Source organism: Anopheles arabiensis, chromosome 3 (assembly GCF_016920715.1).
Source record: "Anopheles arabiensis isolate DONGOLA chromosome 3, AaraD3, whole genome shotgun sequence".
Taxonomy (NCBI): Eukaryota; Metazoa; Arthropoda; class Insecta; order Diptera; family Culicidae; genus Anopheles; species Anopheles arabiensis.
Window position 1 is genome coordinate 68,179,818 of NC_053518.1, and position 18,722 is coordinate 68,198,539.

Here is an 18,722-nt window from a genome sequence, read left to right on the forward strand (position 1 = left end):
ATTCCGTTTTAAAGTTTTAAGACTGCACAACATGTTGCACAAAAGCACCACATCCGCTTGCGCGCAACTTGCACGTGCTCGCGTACAATAAATTCAAACGCAACCGAAACACACTCAACTGCTCGTGTCATTTCTTTACTTTCAGCATCAGCTTCTTATCGCAAAACTGCAATTCATCGGTTACCTAATCGGTGTAATATCAGTACGAATTAAGAACGGTATCGTTGTTTTATTTTTATCTTGCCAAACGGGGACACGTTGGTCAGCTTCTTATCGGTTTATCGGTGATATGCAGCGCCAGCGGTGCAGCTACGAACACCTTCAGTTGCCGCGTTTCGTTCAGTTGGCGTTTTGCGCTCGGTGCGAGATGTTCGTGTCCAGCTTGTTGCTGGGCGGATTGTTTTACCACCATCCGCTGGTGGCAGTGCCGCTGATTGCCCTCGTTGCGCTGCTTTACTGGCTGGTGAAGCATAACTACAAGTTCTGGGAGATCGATGGGGTGCCGTATCCGAAACCGTCGCTGCTAACGGGCAATCTGGGCCCTTCGCTAACGCTCAAGAAACATATCTCCGAGCTGGCGAGCGATTGGTACAAGTGAGTATTGAGGTGGGGTTTATTTTTCTGCTAAATGTTCATTTGTGAAGGCTTTATTTCCCATCTTGTGCAGTGCCTATCCGGACAAACCGTTCGTGGGTTACTTTAAAATATTCACCCCAGCCATCATGGTGAAGGACCCAGTGCTGGTGAAAAACATCCTGAGCCGTGATTTCGATTGCTTTGCCAACAACGATTTCCTGCTGGACGTGCGGCAGGACCCGCTGCTATCGCACGACCCCTTCCTGGTGACCGGCGAGCGGTGGAAGCGTTCCCGCAGCCTGCTGACGCCATCGTTTACCGGGGCCAAGATAAAGCAGCTCTTCCCGGTGATGGAATCGGTGGCCGATGCGTTCGTGACCTTTATCGGGCGTCATGTGGCCCAGGAGCTCGAGGCTAAAGAGGTAAGCCTGTGGAGGTTGGATAAACTTATCGGCTCGTTAGGATGTATTTTAATCTTTTTCTGGCCTTTGCGTATCATTGTACATTGTGAAGATAGCTGCCCGGTTTACCACGCAGAATGTCGTTGCGTGTACGTTCAGCATCGATGGCGATTGCTTTGGGGAGCAGGAGAGCGAGTTTCGGCGCATGGGAAGGCGCGTGTTCGAAACGTCACCCATGGCCACGGTGAAGACGATGATGGCCGTGTTTCTGCCAACGGTGGCGAAGTACATCCCAGTGCCGTGAGTGGATTGCAGCTGGAAGATATCGAAGGCACACTCTCTAAACCCTCGTAACTATGTATTGTTTCTTCAGCTTTTTGCTAAAGGATGTCGACGAATGGATTCGATCGCTTGTGGCTAATCTCATCATTCAACGATCGGCTTCAGAGAAGACCGTGCAGGAAGATTTACTTCAATCTTTCCTCAAGAATAGAGAAAAGAGTAGTACGTATCGGATTGATTCACCCTTTAAAAATTATTTTAATGTGAATTCTACACTCTCGTCTGTTTTAGATGCCACTCAGACGGAAATTACAGCTCACGCGCTCACCATCTTCCTGGAAGGTTTCGAAACATCCAGTGTGGTGCTTGGCTTTGCCCTATACAGAGTGAGTACTGTTGGGTTAAATGGATCTTATTGATTTAATATATTATTTTAAATATCTTCATTAGCTCGCAAAAAGCCCCGAAGTGCAGCAAAACTTGTACAACGAGGTGAAGAAACGGATCGACGCAAACGGTGGCCAGCTGGACTTTGATGCATTGCAGCAACTCGAATACCTCGACTGGGTGATGCTGGAAACGCTGCGCATGCATCCACCGGCCGCAACGATGCACAAAGTGTGCACCAAAAAGTACATTATGCGAAAGGGCTTCCGGGACGAGCAGGGGCACGACATGAGCATATACGTGCGCGAAGGCACACCCATCCTTATTCCCGTTCTTGCAATACACATGTGAGTGTGTGTGGTTTCCTTTCATTTGGCTTATGTTTGAAGGTTTCATGAAATTTCTTCTTGCTTATTTCGTTTCCAGGGACCCGAAGTACTATCCCGAACCGCACCAGTTCGACCCGGAACGGTTCAGCCCGGCCCGGAAGGTGACGCACGAGGGCGCGACGTTTTTGCCCTTTGGCGAGGGGCCAAGGATGTGCCTGGGGATGCGATTCGCTCAGGCCCAGGTGAAGCTGGCGATGGTGAAGCTGATTCTAAACTATCGCGTGACGGTCGGGCCGAACGATAAACCGTTCGCAATTGATTCGCGCTCGTTCGTTTATCAGGCACGGGATGGTTTGCGGATTGTGTTTGAGCGGCGATAGGGGGCTTAGTGTGTAGGTTAGTGCTGTGCGGTAGTACTGTAGGTATGATATGTTTTATGCTTACAATAAATGATGAAAAGTACAGTCTGATCCCGAGTTACACGGTTCTCGACTTACGCGGATTCGGAGATACGCGGTTTTATAAATTTGACAGATTAAATGTCAAATCAATACAGTTTGCTTCAAGTTCGGTAAAAATTGCATTTTCGTTAACAAATGGAAACCGCTTAAAAGCCAGAAATATTAGAATTTTCCGCACGAATCATATCAAATAAATAACAAGGTGTATAAAAGTACTACATCAAATAAAAAACTCCGAGAAATCAATAGTATTTTAGTAAAAAAACATGAAATTCGACTTACGCGGATATTCGAGTTACGCGGATTCGTTGGGAACGTAGAAACCGCGTAACTCGGGAACAGACTGTATTGTGTTTGCAGTGTTTTGCAATTACAGGTATTCCCCGATATACGCCATACTGGATATAAGCGATTTCGCTTTACGCTATTTTTTAAATTTGACAGCAAATTGTACTAATTTGACACATCTAATGTCAAATGCAAAATAAATTCCCTTTTGGTCGAATATTAAAAACATTTAAAAAGGTATAACATTGTAATCTTCAGTTAAAATCAGATCAAATAACTAATTTAGTGGCTAAAGCCTACCACTTCAAGCAAAATTTTATGAAAATTAGCTATAATTTGACTGAAAACCTCGAAATTTGACTTACGCTAATATTCGAGATACGCTAATGCTTCCGGAGTACCTGAATCACTAAGAAGAGCACTAGTGAGAGATTAGTAACCTGGGTTTATCAATAGATGGCGCTATTTGAGATCTATCGTCGGCTAGGCGCTGCGTTTTAGCATGACCGTAATTTACCTACCACGAGTTTTATACTTTAAAGTGCTACTAGCTATATGTTTATAGAAGCAGTCGATTTCTAAACATGTTACTTCTTACTATTTTGTAATTTAGTTTGTTAGGAAATGATACAATACAATAAATAATTGTCCACGTGTTTCTAACAATTGCCATCTTGAATATTCAACACAGCACTATGGTGTGCGTGGTAGACTGTGATGCATATTCAAAGATTATTTTAAAAAGATTATTATAAACATGAGGACAGTTGTTTATTGACCTAGTTAACCATTGAAATGCCCTCTGTAGCTACAACATTGCACTGCATTATGTATGTAATTGCAAGGTCGATAAGTAAACTCTCCTTTACTTATCGAATGCTGAAAATATTGAACTCAAGCTGTTCCCTAGCTATTCAGTTTTAGTAACAACGGCAAGCAGTGAATTGTGGACTTCATTTGATTTGCGCTGATCCAACCTACCTAACATCTTTCTAACTGAAAATGGTCGAATCGTAATGAAGTAACATATCTCCAATAGACTCAATATGCTTACACCCATGAAGAGACCTAGCAGTCCACCACAGTTTGCAAGAAAGTCTACCCATCCGTACAGCTCCGATCGCTTCGAGGTGATGAAATATGACTCCTTGAAGTAGATCGCTATCGTTGTGATGTAAAACTTGTCCGGTCTAAAATACCTACGACGGTTTACGAGCATGAACTTTTCCAGATCGAGCGTAGTTTGCGTAGTTTCCACGTCGTAAGATATTGAGCTGCAGGCTGGCAAGCAGTTACATCTGTCGACCATTGCCGTGATGTTTTCGTTGACCGGACGATCAGGATCGTCAATGTCATACACAATCCATTTGACATCGTACATGCATCGAAACATCCATAATGGGCAAATTTTCGTGTCGTTTGATCGTGGCATTGAAAAGCGAACACATCCACACATTGCCTGCGTAACGTTGGTCAAACATTCAAGTTCACAGTTTTCCTGGTTGTAGATCTTAAAGTATCGAAGATGACGCTCGTGATTGAAGAAACACTGACGCTTTTCCCAGCTATAGTCAGCGGCCGACGGAGAGGTAACAATCATTTGCGGTTTGAGCGCTATCGAGATCTCGTGACCAAAGGGTAAACGCATATTGCGCATCGAAACCTGCGGGTACTCCCCTGGGTCATGAATCATAAGCTTGTACCCTTGCGAGAATCCCTATAGAACGAAGATTGAGAAAAAAAAAACTATAATTATTTCTGGAGTTGACATTTGGCGTTTCTGTGCTATACCGTGCACATGTAGTCCACATCTTCTTTGTTTTGTCGTAGGAACAATGTAAGCCCGGCATGCAATCCTGCGCCACGTGCGTACATTGGTTCTGTTACTGTTTCATGTCCCGGGACAGGGTACCACATCTCTGTGTACGTGTACTCCGTGTGGAGTGAGCTTTTGCGATAGATGTCCTCTTCCGGCATCATGTTGAAGGTATAACACAAACCCTCCTCGGTGAGCGTTGTTGCCAAATGATCGTCACAAAGTATGAACTGGTTGCTATACACACATCCCTGAATCGTGTAATGGTGTGACAAAGACAGGTTCTTCAACGTGCCAACAACGTCGTCCATGGTACTGTTTAGGTACTGCAAAAATTCATAATTGGAGTGAAACATCATGTTGCACAGCTGAGCGACGGCTTTCAGTTGTTCAATGCTAGTGAATGACAAATATTCTTTACTCGCGAAGATCTACATATATTTGATATGTTAGGCCGCAACTACACGACGCGTATAACAGTTCATAGAGATATCCAGTATGCGCATCTCTGCGTTTCCGCAGTAACACGTTCGAATGGTAATTAATTTCTATGGCTGGATTGAACGTGCGTCGTGTATTTGATGCCGTATAGGGCATGGAATAACTCACGATTCCTGGTCAGATGTGCCGTTGTTGTCATTGTAATCCTTCAAAAATGCTTCGATTTCAGCAGTGAAGTTAAGCGTCCTTGCGTGTACCTTTGTCTCGGGACAGATCGTTATGGCTGGGAAGTAAATGTCCCTAACCGGAGTGGTTTTCTCCGAAAAGGTAACAATGATTGGAGTTTGGTTCCATTTCATGTACGTCTTGTATATCATCACGCCACAACCCAACATAGAAAGTAAAAAGACCACCAGCCACCAGAATCTACGGTAAAATGAATGAGATCATGCTTGCTGAAAATCGAAATACACAATCCCGCAGAAACTACAGACACACCTTTCACAGGTCGTTCGTTCATCACGATCGAAGTATCGTACACCATGGATGGAGCTGTTGGTACAGTACTCACGGAACACTTCCTCCCGGACGGATCGTCGCAAACGTCTACGGCACGTTTGCATTGTTGCTGAGCGAGGCGAAACACACCCGAACGAGCAGATGATTCAGAAGGAACTGGTTGTGAAGGATTCAACTGACCGAATGGTTAGAACTGGCATCTTATTCTGTAAAACGATGGCCTCGTGCGTGTGGGTAGCGGTCAGAGGTAGTAATTAATTCGTAGTAGCAACATGACACGCGTAAGTAATAACCTTAGGCAATTTTTTGCTCATCTTTGAGCGCTTTGACCACATATCATGGTGGATGATGATTACATATGCATGAAATTTGCATAGCAAGCGTTAAGCAATAGCATCAAGAGAGGGGCATCGTTCCTTTTGGCTTTATTCTCTGGACCATTGTTGGTTCTAAGCTTGAATGTGCTTTAGAGTACTGCTTTTTTAACATGATTTTACACTACTATTGGGATATATAACTAAACATACTTAGTGAAGCCTAGTCATAATGAAATGTATTACATACGTTATTTATTTTAACGTTGAAGCAAGTGATAAGTTCACGTAACTAGTAATGAAAATGATGAAAAAAGTACAATACAGATTGGCCGGCTTGTTCAACTTGTAATATTAACAAAAGGAAGGCGTTTAAGTTGCATTACAAAACTGGCCGCCTCTAAGTTTGAATGTGTGACCAATTGTCTTACTATAGTAATTTTGAACTAGTAATTTTGTTCGATCGTAAGTAGACTCTAAACTCAATGCTTCAGTGAATTGGATGGAGACATAGAGAGCAAATGCAGTACATATTAGAACAACCAAAGGATATCATTGCATAATAACAATATTTATATAATGCGGTAATCAAAGTTATATTTATTCATTCGATTATGGTATTTGTTCTCCATGTCTACACATTTCAAGGAGGTAATTCTTGGTGGTAAATACATTAATTTGATATCTAGTTCTCCAATTTGTCGTCTGTAACGAACTGTGTGGAATAATATGAAAGCTATTGACATATATCATACTACAATAGAACGTCAATTATCTGGTTTTCTCATCAGTAATTTTCAAGTTAGTAAACAATATTTCTTTGCAGATATCTAGAGTATAGTGATATTTTCGAGCTTCATTTTTGTTCATGAACTGATGTATAACATATAATTATTGATTAAAATACTATTGTACTAATGATTAATAGTCTAACCAGAGAAATTTACAATTTTAACATCAATTTGATAGTTTTGGATCTATTATCCGTTAAAATCCATAAACCACCCAGTCCCGAGCTACCCGATTAATCGACGTTATACTGTAAAACTTTAAACAAATAGTAATATATCATAAACAATTCAACCTACCACTGGCTATTCACGCTTGGTGATAACTGGAAGCATGGCATTCTGGACTTCGTTCGATTTGCGCTTCTCAACACTGGCAATCCTACTTCTAACCGAAAATGGTCGAATCGTAATGAAGTAACATATCTCCAAAAGACTAAGAATGCTCACACCCATGAAGAGGCCTAACAGACCACCACAGTTTGCAAGAAAGTCTACCCATCCGTACAGCTCCGATCGCTTCGAGGTGATGAAGTACGACTCCTTGAAGTAGATCGCTATCGTTGTGATGAAAAACTTGTCCGATCTATCATACTCATGGTTTACGCGCAGAAACTTTTCCAGATCGAGCGTAGTTTGCGTAGTTTCCACGTCGTAAGATATTGAGCTGCAGGCTGGCAAGCAGTTACATCTGTCGACCATTGCCGTGATCTTTTCGTTGACTGGACGTTGAGGATCGTCAATGTCATACACAATCCATTTGACATCGTACATGCAGTGAAACATCGACAATGGGCAAACTCTTGTGTCGTTTGATCGTGGCATTGAAAAACGAACACACCCACAAATTGCCTGCGTCACGTTGGTCAAGCATTCAAGTTCACAGTTTTCCTGGTTGTAGATCTTAAAGTATCGAAGATGACGCTCGTGATTGAAGAAGCACTGACGCTTCTCCCAGCTAAAATCGGCGGCCGATTGAGAGGTGATCATCATTTGAGGCTTGAGCGCGATCGAGATCTCGTGACCAAAGGGTATGCGCATGTTTCGCATCGACACCTGCGGGTACTCGCCCGGGTCATGAATCATAAGCTTGTACCCTTGCGAGAATCCCTATGGAAAAGGAGGAAGAGGATTAGTCTTTATTCATTTCTGGATTTAGCATGGCATCTGCCGTCTGTATGGTATACCGTGCACATGTAGTCCACATCTTCCTTGATTTGTCGCAGGAACAATGTAAGCCCGGCATGCAATCCTGCACCTCGTGCGTACAGTGGGGTCAGTGTTTCATGTTCCGAGAAAGGGAACCAGCTCTCCGTGTATGTATAATATGTTTGGAGTGAGCGTTTGCGAAAGATGTCCTCTTCCGGCTTCATATTGAAGGTGTAACACAAACCTTCATCGGTGAGTGTCTCCTTCAGATGTTTGTCACAGAGCATGTACTGGTTGCAGTACTGACACAATCCAAGTGTACTGTGGCGTGACAAGGACAGATTTTTAAGCATGCCAACGACGTCCTCATCCGTATCGTTTAGGTACAGCAACAAGTTATATTTTGAATGAAACATCGTGTTGCACAGCTGAGCGACGGCTTTCAACTGATCAATGCTAGTGATAAACGGGAGCAAAAACTCTTTAACCGTAGAAATTCACACATATTTAATATAGCATTGCATGGAATAACTCACGACTCCCGTTCGGTTGTTCCGTTGATGTCCTTGTAATCTTCCAAGAGTGCTTTCATTTCAGCAGTGAAATTAAGCTTATTCGCAGCCACCTTTGTCTCGGGACAGATCGTTATGGCTGGGAAGTGAATGTCCCAAACCGGAGTGGTTTTCTCCGAAAAGGTAACAATGATTGGAGTTTGGTTCCATTTCACATACGTCTTGTATATCATCACGCAACAACCCAACATAGAAAGTAAAAAGACCACCAGCCACCAGAATCTACGGTAAAATGAATGAGATCATGCTTGCTGAAAATCGAAATACACAATCCCGCAGAAACTACAGACACACCTTTCACAGGTCGTTCGTTCATCACGATCGAAGTATCGTACACCGTGGATGGAGCTGTTGGCACAGTACTCGCGGAACACTTCCACCCGGACGGATCGTCGCAAACGTCTACGGAACGTTGGCATAGTTGCTGAACGAAGCGAAACACACCCGTACGAGCAGAAGATTCAGAAGGAACTAGTTATGATGGATTGAACTCACCGAATGAGTAGAAAAGGCACCTAGTTCTTTACAACGATGTCCTCCTGTGTATTTTTAACGCTCACAGGTTGCAATTAAGACATAGTAGCTACCTGAGACGCGTATGTAATGACTACAAGCTTTTTGTTCTCTTTCAACGCTTTCGCAGCAGATTGTGCTAGTTGATGATTACATATGCATGAAATTTGCATAACAAGCGTTAAACAACAGCACCAAGAAAGGAAAATCGATCCTTGTGGCTTTATAAAATGTACGGTATTGATAAAAAAGCTTGAATGTGCTTGAGTAAATTAATCTGTTTTGCACACTGCAGTAGACTACAATATCTACCAATAACTTATCTACTAACATACGCATTGTACGTAGTTAAAACGTAGTGCTAAAAACGTATAAAACGTAGGATTATTACTATGCATGAAATTTGCAGAGATAGAGAGGCCACTATCATATCAAGCTGACATTCGTCATTTGGTTTATTGATTTTAACGTTTATATGATGCGGTATGCCGCAGCAAGTCGTTAAAGAACACTGTATGTCACATAAAGCACATTAATCAGACAAGAATTGGCAGAAAATAGACGAGTGTAGCTCAAACACTTCACATCTCTAAGAGCAAACCGAACTACAACAACAGCCAGAAAGTCGTCACAGAATGTCATGAATTAAAGATGTGAGAGATTGATCAAATCAAATTTAACACATGTAAAATGACTAACAGGAATGCTCCAAACTTGCGACAATGGAAGAATTAGGACATCTTTCAATTTGAATTAATGGCTTTAACACTTTATTAACTACCAATAAAGTAATGATTTTTTAGAAGATTTAAGGACATTATACAAAAATTGTAATATTATACATTGTAAAAGCAGTATGCATACGATCCGGCATGCTTAAGTAATTCATTCGATTATGTACTCGATCTACACACATCTGCATACTTCCAAGCGGTCCTGCACATAGATAAGTTCATTATTATGATATATACTTTTCCAACTTCTCGTCAGGGTCGGGCACTGAGTGATGATGTAAAATGTTACATAATGTTTTAATTAAATTAGGATTTAAACCAACTAGCTATTCAAGTGTGCGAGAATCCCTATGGAACAGAAGAGAATGAATAATTATATAACTCTAGAGTTTAACCAGATCCTGTTGACTTATGTATGGTATACCGTGCACATGTAGTCCACATCCTTCTTCATTTGCGTCAGAAACAGTGAAAGTCCGGCATGCAGTCCTGCACCTCGTGCGTACAGTGGTGTCAATAACTTGTTATCCGGAAAATAAGACTTTTTATCTGTATATGTATATTCCGTGTGGAGTGAGCTTTTGCGTAAGATGTCCTCTTCCGGCATCAAATTGAAGGTGTAACACAAACCCTCCTCGGTGAGCGTCTCCTTCATTTGGTCGTCACAGAGCTTATACTGGTTATACTGGCAAAACCCAAGTGTACCGTGGCGTAAGGGGGACAAATTTTTCAGCACGCCAACGACGTCGTCCTCCGTATCGGTATAGTTCTTCAGAAAGTCATTATTCGGGTGAAACAACGAGTTACATAGATGAGAGATTTCTTTCAGCTGAGTGATTCTAGAGATGAACAGCAAAAAAAAAAAACACTCTAAGGGTAGTCAACGCACAGACCTGATCTTGCATTGTATAGAATTACTCACGACTTCCGATGTGATGCCCCGGCAAGATAGTCGTAGAAAAGTTTCTTCGTTTGTAATACGCTTCACAGTACTTCATACCGTAAATGGTCGAATCGTAATGAAGTAACATATCTCCAACAGACTGAGAATGCTCACACCCATGAATAGCCCTAATAGCCCACCACAGTTTGCAAGAAAGTCTACCCATCCGTACAGCTCCGATCGCTTCGAGGTGATGAAGTACGACTCCTTGAAGTAGATCGCTATCGTTGTAATATAAAACTTGTCTGACTTATTATACTCATGGTTTACTTGCAGAAACTTTTCCACATTGAGCATGGTTTGTGTGGTTTCCACGTCATACGTTAAGGAGCTGCAGGCTGGCAAGCAGTTACATCTATTGACAATGGCTTTGATCTTTTGGTTGCGTGAGTTTGCAAGATCATCAGTTGGGTGCATGAACCATTTAGCATCGTACATACATTTCCACATGGAAAGCGGGCAAACCTTCGTATCTTTTGACCTTGGCATTGAAAAGCGAACACATCCACACATTGCCAGCGTCACGTTGGTCAAGCATTCAAGTTCACAGTTGTCCTGGTTGTAGATCTTAAAGTATCGAAGGTAACGCTCGTAATTGAAGAAGCACTGACGCTTCTCCCAGCTAAAATCGGCAGCCGATTGGGAAGTGACGATCATTTGAGGCTTGAGCGCGATCGAGATCTCGTGACCAAAGGGTATGCGCATGTTGCGCATCGACACCTGCGGATACTCGGTCGGATCGTGAATCATTACTTTGTATCCTTGCGAGAAACCCTAGGGAACAGAAGAGCAAGACGAGTCATTTTTCACCGTACCGAATCTAATATGACATCTGTATGGTATACCGTGCACATGTAGTCCACATCTTCCTTCGCTTGCTTGAGATACACTAAAAGCCCGGCATGCAGACCTGCACCTCGTGCGTACAGTGGTGCCAATGTCACGGTATCGGAAAAAGGAAACCAACTCTCCGTGTATGTGTACTGCGTATGGAGCGAGATTTTACGAAAGATTTCATCATCCGGCATCATATTGAAGGTGTAGCAGAAACCCTCCTCAGTGAGCGTCTCCTTCAAATGCTCGGCACAGAGCATGTACTGGTTACTGTACTGACACAACCCAAGCGTATTGTGGCGTGACAAGGACAGGTTTTTCAACATGCCTACCACGTCGTCCTCCGTACCATTAACATACTGCAGCAATTTATTATCGGAGTGAAATATTATGTTGCAAAGCTGAGCGACGGCTTTCAGTTGATCGATTCTAATATTAAAAGAACGACAAAGTATAAATGCGTGAACGTGTTATAGCATCGCATAGAATTACTCACGACTCCCGGTCGGATGTTCCGTTAACGTAATTGTAATCTTGCAGCAGTGCGTTCATTTCGGCTGTGAAGTTAAGCTTACTGGCTGGCACCTTCGTTTCGGGACAGATCGTTATGGCTGGGAAGTGAATGTCCCAAACCGGAGTGGTTTTCTCCGAAAAAGTAACAATGATTGGAGTTTGGTTCCATTTCACATACGTCTTGTATATCATCACGCAACAGCCCAGCATAGAGAGAAGAAAGACCACTAGCCACCAGAATCTAGGAAAAAGTGTATGAGGATGAACTTGAAGAAGCATTAATGCATACAATGCTATACAAACTGAACACACCTTTCACAAGCCTTTCGTTCATCACGGTCAAAGTAACGTACACCATGGATGGAACTATTGGCACAGTACTCGCGAAACACTTCCTTCCGGACAGATTGACGCAACCGTTTACCGAGTTTTGACATCCTTTATGAACAGGCAAACACACTCGCACGAACAGATGCTTCAGAAGGGACTAGTTGCAAAGGATTCAACGAACTTAATGGCTAGAACTGGGAGAACAATTTGCCTGCCACGTCACTCCCATATATGTAGCATGTAATTAGCAGAAGCACCATGACGCAGGTAAGTAATAACCATAAAGCTTTCTTTTTCTTTGAATGCTTTCGTACCAGGTTCCCTTAATTGATGGTTAATATGCATGACATTTGCATAATAAACGGTAGCAATACGAGAGGGAAATGGTTTCTTTGTTTAAGTAATGCATTAGTTAATGTGCTACTCCTCAAACATTGTCGCTTGATTTGTGTTTGAATGTTATTTGTAACGTTGTGAATTGTTATTGTTTAAAGGATTTGAGTATGATCTATCGATTACTAATAATAGATTTAATAAATGGTAAACTGTTTATTGACGAAATTACGTCTTTATGGAACGAAGGATGCAGAAAATAAGATCAATATTAAACTAACGATTTGTTAAATCTCTCTATTTGATGCTGCTATCAATATATATTGACTAGCTAGACATAATATTAATCACCAGACGTAAGGAAAACCAAATCAATTCCTTGCTACTGTGTTTTAGCTGCTGAATTCTACACCAGATTGTGTAATTGATGAACATATTCCGACGACGTAAACATCTACTCAGGTTTGCAGATAACTGGAAGCATGGCATTCTGGACTTCGTTCGATTTGTGCTTTTCAGCACTTGCTATTCTACTTCTAACCGAAAATGGTCGAATCGTAATGAAGTAACATATCTCCAACAAACTAAGAATGCTCACACCCATGAAGAGGCCTAACAGACCACCACAGTTCGCCAGAAAGTCTACCCATCCGTACAGCTCCGATCGCTTCGAAGAGATAAAGTACGACTCCTTGAAGTAGATCGCTAGTGTTGTGATGGTAAACCTGCAGAAAGGACACAGTGATACTACATATGTAAACTTTTTTCAATACTTTCGCGATAACATGTTTTATACTTGTCCAAATGATCGCGCGGTAGCTCATTGTTTGCCAGTCGGAACTTTTCCATATCGAGCGAAGTTTGGGCCATTTCCACGTCGTAAGAAACCGAACTGCACGCGGGCAGACAGTTGCAGTTTTTCACCATTTCAAGAATCACTCTGTGAGGTTGTCGCTTAAGACCGGGAATCGGGCGTAAGAACCACTTTGAGCGGTACATACAATGCCACATCGAAAGTGTGCAGACCTTTGTGTCGTTTGATCTTGGCATCGAAAAGCGAACACATCCACACATTGCGTGCGTCACGTTGGTTAAGCACTCTAGCTCACAGTTTTCCTGATTGTAGATCTGGAAGTAGCGAAGGTGACGCTCGTGATTGAAGAAGCACTGACGCTTCTCCCAGCTGTAGTAAGCGGCCGACGGAGAGGTAACGATCATTTGCGGCTTGAGAGCGATCGAGATCTCGTGTCCGAGAGGGAGGCGCAGGTTGCGTTTTGCCATATGCGGATACTCATCTATACCATGGATCTTTAGTTTATATCCTTGCGAGTATCCCTATGAAAAGAAAGGAATTACAAAGTTTTATCTTTTAAAGAGCTTCACGACTGCTGGTGCGTACCGTGCACAGATAATCTGTGTCCTCATTTTTTTGCGCCAAATAAAACGTAAGACCTGCATGCAATCCTGCATCTCGAGCGTACGAAGGTGCAGGTGGCTGAAATCCGGGAAAAATGTACCAATTCCGCGTGTAAATGTAGTCAGTGTGCATGGCATTTTTACGAAAGATTTCCCTGTCAGGCAGCATGTTAAACGTGTAGCAAATACCCTCCTCGGTGAGAGTTACTTTTAGCTGATTCTCACACTCCGTGAAATCGGTACCGTAATAACATAAAGCAACTGTTGTGCGCCATGGTAAGGCCAGGCGCTTTAACATATCAACGATGTTGTCTTCCGAACATTTGACTTGGTTCAACCAACCATAGTTTGAATGGAACATTATGTTACACAGCTGCGCTACGGCTTTAATTCGTTCAACACGACTGCAGAAGAAACCGAGAGAAGTTTAATGCCATACAGTAGTACTCTCCTTTTTGAGCCGTACCTAGATTTTCGTTCCGATGTTACGTTACTGTAATGGATATCGTCTGCAAGAACATTCATTTCGGCTGTGAAGTTAAGACTACTCGCTGCAACCTTCGTCTCGGGACAGATCGTTACAGCTGGGAAGTGAATATCCCAAACTGGAGTGGGTTTCTCCGAAAAGGTAACAATGATTGGAGCCTGATTCCATTTCTCGTACGTCTTGTGTATCATCACGCAACAGCCCAGCAACGAAAGCAGAAAGACCACTAGCCACCAAAATCTGTGTGGAATGGACATGGAAGCACCTGGACGTTAAGGTTTGAGGCGGCTGTGAGATGCAGTTATACGCAAGCCAGAGACAAACCGTTCACAAGCCGTTCGTTCATCACGGTTGAAGTAACGTACACCGTGGATGGAGCTGTTGGCACAGTACTCGCGGAACACTTCCACCCGGACGGATCGACGCAATCGTTTGTTGTGTTTTGCCATCGGTCGCCAACAGAGAAACACGTTCACTCAAGCACACCAACTCCGAATATGGCTGACTGCAAACGGTGCTGCTGACCGAATGACTAGTGCTGTCGAAGGATTGCGTATCATGGTGTATTTATGTATGCGTTTAGCCTTCCGAAGGCAGCAATTAGTAGTTTTTTGTAGTCGCATGATATGTGTAAGTGATGCACAACGCTTTCTTGTTAACGGTAAACCATTCTCGTTGATAATTAGTTATGCGTACAATTTGCATACATATTATAAACAAGGATTTACAAGCATACTCTTTTTATTGTTTGAATAATATATAAGCTTAGCGTAGGAATTAAATTTTATAGCATTATTCGTGGTTTTTTATGCGGAATGATACAAACACAAGGAGTTTTGCATCATACTTTTACCATAGACTTAACCATAGTTTTACCACATGATTATTTCGTGTTTTTTGCTCTCGATTATAATAAAAAAACAGCCGTCTAGCTTTAATAAGTTTAAAAAAAATTGTTTTCATAATAAGATGGTAAATGGTACATTTTTTTTATTTTGAAAAAAAAACTGTAACCTTACTTCCTAGATCATAAAACACATTCCTTGATGCAGATTTTAGATTCATAGGAAAGTTTTGCGGCACTTATATTAGCAAGAACATTGTTTTTGAAATACTGTTACTAAGGATAACCAATGTATAAATAAATAAAATCTCATTCATCTCAAGAGTTCATTCATCCGTTTGATTTCATGATATTTTATGACCAAAAGAACAAAACTAGTAGAATAGACTTCATGACTATCACTCTAGATGTTGATGATCTTATCGTATTTTGCGTAACGTCGTTCGCGGACATACAATCCTTGCTACGGGGGAACGATCCATTCTAGGCTTGAACCCATGACGAGCATGTTATTGAGTCGTACGAGTTGACGACTGTACCAAAGGACCGCCACGGGACGTTGATTAGGTACAGTGCATACTGCCAACATATAATTCAGAGGAGACTATTTTGCCAAATTACTGTTTTTAATGGTTTTAAATGCACGATAATATTTGGAGTCTAATAGCATCCGTCATATAGTATTACATGAATTCAATAAAAAAGGCAATGATCAACAATTTAGCTTCCGAAGAATCGACGTTCCGATTATTCTGAAATTGTAACAACAGGAGGTATACTATGTTGAACGTTATTGGTTGTGAGTAGATCAGAATTATTGTTTCTCCTTTCCCACAAAGTTTTTCTTAACGAAAATGGACGAATCGTAATGAAATAGCAAATCTCTAACAGACTCAAAATGCTTACACCCATAAACAAGCCTAACAGTCCACCACAGTTTGCCAGAAAGTCAACCCATCCGTACAGCTCCGATCGCTTCGAGGTGATGAAGTACGACTCCTTGAAGTAGATCGCTATTGTTGTGATGAAAAATCTAAAAGAATATTCTAATGTAATGTTACCAAGATCATAACCACATCATGGAAACATGTTTACTTGTCTGAATCATCGCCCATTAATTCATTGGTAGCTAGCAGAAACTTTTCCATATCGAGCGAGGTTTGTGTGGTCTCCACATCGTAATACACCGAACTGCACGCTGGCAGACAGTTGCAGCTGTTAACTATTTTTGTGATCTCAAACTCTTCATTTGGTGGCAGTCTTGAATTGTTACTAGGACGTAAGAACCACTTCGCACGGTACATACACTGCCACATGGACAGCGGGCAGACCGTTGTGTCGTTCGAGCGAGGCATTGAAAAGCGCACACATCCACACAGTGCTTTTGTCACGTTGGAGAGACATTCCAGTTCACAGTTATCTTGATTGTAGAGCTTAAAGAATCGAAGGTGTCGCTCGTCATTGAAAAAGCATTGACGCTTCTCCCAACTAAAGTCAGCGGCCGATTGTGAAGTGACCATCATTTGAGGTTTCAGAGCGATCGTGATCTCGTGACTGAATGGTATACGCATGTTGCGCATTGAAACCTGTGGGTACTCATCTGTACCATGAATCATTAGTTTATATCCTTGGGAAAATCCCTAAAAGACAGGAGGTATTAATTTAAATATAAATTGTTATTGATATTGTTGGCTATATGTACCGTGCATAGGTAGTCCGTATCCTCCTGCATGTGCCTCAGGTAGAGCGTAAGTCCATCGTGCAATCCTGCACCACGAGCGTATACTGGGGCCAGTGGTTGATGCTCCTTAGAATTGAACCAACCCTCCATATAATTGTATTCGGTGTGAAGAGAGCTTTTGCGAAAGATTTCTCTTTCAGACATCATGTTGAAGGTGTAGCATATACCCTCTTCAGTGACCGTTTCCGTTAAGCGATCCTCACAAGCGTCGTACGTATTGCCGTACTGACACATAACGACTGTCTCATCTCGTCGTAAGGAAATGTCTTTCAATGTATCCACTAAATCGTCCTCGGACCCGTTTAGTTCGTGTAGCCAGTGGTATTCCAATTGAAACAACATGTTGCATAGTTGAGATACAGCTTTTAGTTGAGGAACTCTGTTAAAAAAAAGCAATTTTACTCATTGAGTTACCTTTTAATAGTTTTCAATGGAATACTAACGATTCCCTTTCTGATGACCCATTGCCACGCTCAACTGCTGCAGCCAGTGCGTTCATTTCGGCAGTGATGTTAAGCTTTTCTGCGGACACCTTTGTCTCGGGACAGATTGTTATAGCAGGGAAGTGAATATCCCAAACTGGGGTAGTTTTCTCAGAAAAAGTAACAATAATTGGAACCTGATTCCATTTCACGTACGTCTTGTGTATCATCACGCCACAACCCAACATCGAGAGTAGAAACACCACTAGCCACCAGAATCTAAGCAAAAATAAATTAGATCTAGCTTCATGAGAACTGAGAGACACAATGCCACCTAAAATACAGACACACCTTTCACAAACCGTTCGCTCATTGCGGTCGAAGTAACGTACGCCGTGGATGGAACTATTAGCACAGTACTCGCGGAACACTTCCTCTTTGACGGATTGCTGCAAACGTTCACAGAGCCTGGGCATCGCTACAAACAGGGAAACACATTCGTACCAACAGATGCCTAGCATGAAACTAACTGTTGCGGACAAAACTGTCCTAGTGGTTGGCACTGTTGAAGAATTATATACAACATTGTCCTGATGGCTGACAATCTCATTTACATGGTCGCATTAAGTCTCGAGGTAGTAATTGGTTTACTCTGGTGCTAGTTACACTTGTGCTGTCGGTTGTTCGGAGAGTGCAACACTTTGAAAATAACGATTATTTAAAATTTGCATACAAAGAGCTATAAAGGATTGCTATCAAATTTGTGCTGTGTGTAAGGGAAAAGAGTTTAAATTGATTGCTGGTTTTCCATGCACTTTAAAGAATTAAAATGTTCCATTAGCAAAGCTCTGTTTGTTCTTTATCATTCGGTTTTTGCTTTCGTAATGATAAAGGACGAATGGTGATGTAGTATATTGCTTCCACTATGCTCAATAGGCTTACGCCGATGAACAGCCCCAACAGTCCACCACAATTCGCCAAAAAGTCCACCAGCCCATGCAGCTCGGATCGTTGGGCCGGTATGAAATGAGTGTCTTGAAAGTAAACTTGGAGCACCGAATATACAGGACTGGAAGGGATGGAATTGCAAAAAAAGAGAGAGAGAGCAAAATATATTGACATCAATAGGTTAAAATGATGATTAAAATGCTTGAAATATTCGAAAGATTTAATCCATTAACAAGGATATTGGTCGTTTATCTAACAGTGTAGTTTTTCCCCTACGTGACAGGAGAATTTTCTGCTTACGAATCATTAATGAATACAACCAACATAAGTGCGATAAATAG

The 18,722-nt window shown here is 42.0% G+C and overlaps 5 protein-coding genes across 5 annotated transcripts; 1 reads left to right on the forward strand and 4 right to left on the reverse strand.

Annotated features, from left to right (window-relative positions):
* Positions 1 to 351: 351 nt before the first annotated feature.
* LOC120904531 (probable cytochrome P450 6g2) lies at positions 352 to 2,524 on the forward strand. Its single transcript, XM_040314607.1, has 7 exons — positions 352 to 594; positions 668 to 998; positions 1,090 to 1,277; positions 1,351 to 1,481; positions 1,551 to 1,645; positions 1,710 to 1,993; positions 2,073 to 2,524. The coding sequence occupies exons 1-7, from the start codon at positions 368 to 370 to the stop codon at positions 2,353 to 2,355; spliced, it is 1,539 nt and encodes a 512-aa protein (XP_040170541.1). The 5' UTR covers positions 352 to 367; the 3' UTR covers positions 2,356 to 2,524.
* Positions 2,525 to 3,151: 627 nt separating this feature from the next.
* On the reverse strand, positions 3,152 to 5,393 carry LOC120902198 (pickpocket protein 28-like). The gene is made up of 3 exons (XM_040310753.1): positions 5,150 to 5,393; positions 4,516 to 4,936; positions 3,152 to 4,441 (listed from the first exon to the last, which is right to left on the reverse strand). Exons 1-3 carry the CDS (start codon positions 5,374 to 5,376, stop codon positions 3,635 to 3,637), a joined length of 1,455 nt encoding a protein of 484 aa, XP_040166687.1. The 5' UTR covers positions 5,377 to 5,393; the 3' UTR covers positions 3,152 to 3,634.
* A 1,456-nt stretch (positions 5,394 to 6,849) lies between these two features.
* Positions 6,850 to 8,742, reverse strand: LOC120901158 (pickpocket protein 28-like). The gene is made up of 4 exons (XM_040308868.1): positions 8,618 to 8,742; positions 8,288 to 8,545; positions 7,790 to 8,207; positions 6,850 to 7,712 (listed from the first exon to the last, which is right to left on the reverse strand). Exons 1-4 carry the CDS (start codon positions 8,740 to 8,742, stop codon positions 6,909 to 6,911), a joined length of 1,605 nt encoding a protein of 534 aa, XP_040164802.1. The 3' UTR covers positions 6,850 to 6,908.
* Positions 8,743 to 9,715: 973 nt separating this feature from the next.
* On the reverse strand, positions 9,716 to 12,361 carry LOC120900594 (pickpocket protein 28-like). The gene is made up of 6 exons (XM_040307816.1): positions 12,173 to 12,361; positions 11,844 to 12,101; positions 11,359 to 11,776; positions 10,493 to 11,287; positions 9,995 to 10,409; positions 9,716 to 9,918 (listed from the first exon to the last, which is right to left on the reverse strand). Exons 1-4 carry the CDS (start codon positions 12,295 to 12,297, stop codon positions 10,565 to 10,567), a joined length of 1,524 nt encoding a protein of 507 aa, XP_040163750.1. The 5' UTR covers positions 12,298 to 12,361; the 3' UTR covers positions 9,716 to 9,918; positions 9,995 to 10,409; positions 10,493 to 10,564.
* A 545-nt stretch (positions 12,362 to 12,906) lies between these two features.
* On the reverse strand, positions 12,907 to 14,905 carry LOC120901159 (pickpocket protein 28-like). The gene is made up of 5 exons (XM_040308869.1): positions 14,751 to 14,905; positions 14,350 to 14,666; positions 13,923 to 14,317; positions 13,320 to 13,858; positions 12,907 to 13,248 (listed from the first exon to the last, which is right to left on the reverse strand). The coding sequence occupies exons 1-5, from the start codon at positions 14,873 to 14,875 to the stop codon at positions 12,978 to 12,980; spliced, it is 1,647 nt and encodes a 548-aa protein (XP_040164803.1). The 5' UTR covers positions 14,876 to 14,905; the 3' UTR covers positions 12,907 to 12,977.
* Positions 14,906 to 18,722: the final 3,817 nt, after the last annotated feature.

Coding starts and splice junctions, on each gene's coding strand:
- LOC120904531 (XM_040314607.1), top strand. CDS start 368: ATGTTCGTGTCCAGCTTGTTGCTGGGCGGATTGTTTTACCACCATCCG. Junction 595..667: donor CTGGCGAGCGATTGGTACAA/GTGAGTATTGAG, acceptor CATCTTGTGCAG/TGCCTATCCGGACAAACCGT. Junction 1,278..1,350: donor GCGAAGTACATCCCAGTGCC/GTGAGTGGATTG, acceptor TTGTTTCTTCAG/CTTTTTGCTAAAGGATGTCG.
- LOC120901159 (XM_040308869.1), bottom strand. CDS start 14,875: ATGGCAAAACACAACAAACGATTGCGTCGATCCGTCCGGGTGGAAGTG. Junction 14,667..14,750: donor GAACGAACGGCTTGTGAACG/GTTTGTCTCTGG, acceptor CATTCCACACAG/ATTTTGGTGGCTAGTGGTCT. Junction 13,249..13,319: donor CCGCGCGATCATTTGGACAA/GTATAAAACATG, acceptor TCCTTTCTGCAG/GTTTACCATCACAACACTAG.
- LOC120900594 (XM_040307816.1), bottom strand. CDS start 12,297: ATGTCAAAACTCGGTAAACGGTTGCGTCAATCTGTCCGGAAGGAAGTG. Junction 12,102..12,172: donor GAACGAAAGGCTTGTGAAAG/GTGTGTTCAGTT, acceptor ACTTTTTCCTAG/ATTCTGGTGGCTAGTGGTCT. Junction 11,777..11,843: donor GGAACATCCGACCGGGAGTC/GTGAGTAATTCT, acceptor TTTTAATATTAG/AATCGATCAACTGAAAGCCG.
- LOC120902198 (XM_040310753.1), bottom strand. CDS start 5,376: ATGTTGGGTTGTGGCGTGATGATATACAAGACGTACATGAAATGGAAC. Junction 4,937..5,149: donor GGCACATCTGACCAGGAATC/GTGAGTTATTCC, acceptor GTCATTCACTAG/CATTGAACAACTGAAAGCCG. Junction 4,442..4,515: donor ATGTGGACTACATGTGCACG/GTATAGCACAGA, acceptor TTCGTTCTATAG/GGATTCTCGCAAGGGTACAA.
- LOC120901158 (XM_040308868.1), bottom strand. CDS start 8,742: ATGCCAACGTTCCGTAGACGTTTGCGACGATCCGTCCGGGTGGAAGTG. Junction 8,546..8,617: donor GAACGAACGACCTGTGAAAG/GTGTGTCTGTAG, acceptor ATTTTACCGTAG/ATTCTGGTGGCTGGTGGTCT. Junction 7,713..7,789: donor ATGTGGACTACATGTGCACG/GTATACCATACA, acceptor CCTTTTCCATAG/GGATTCTCGCAAGGGTACAA.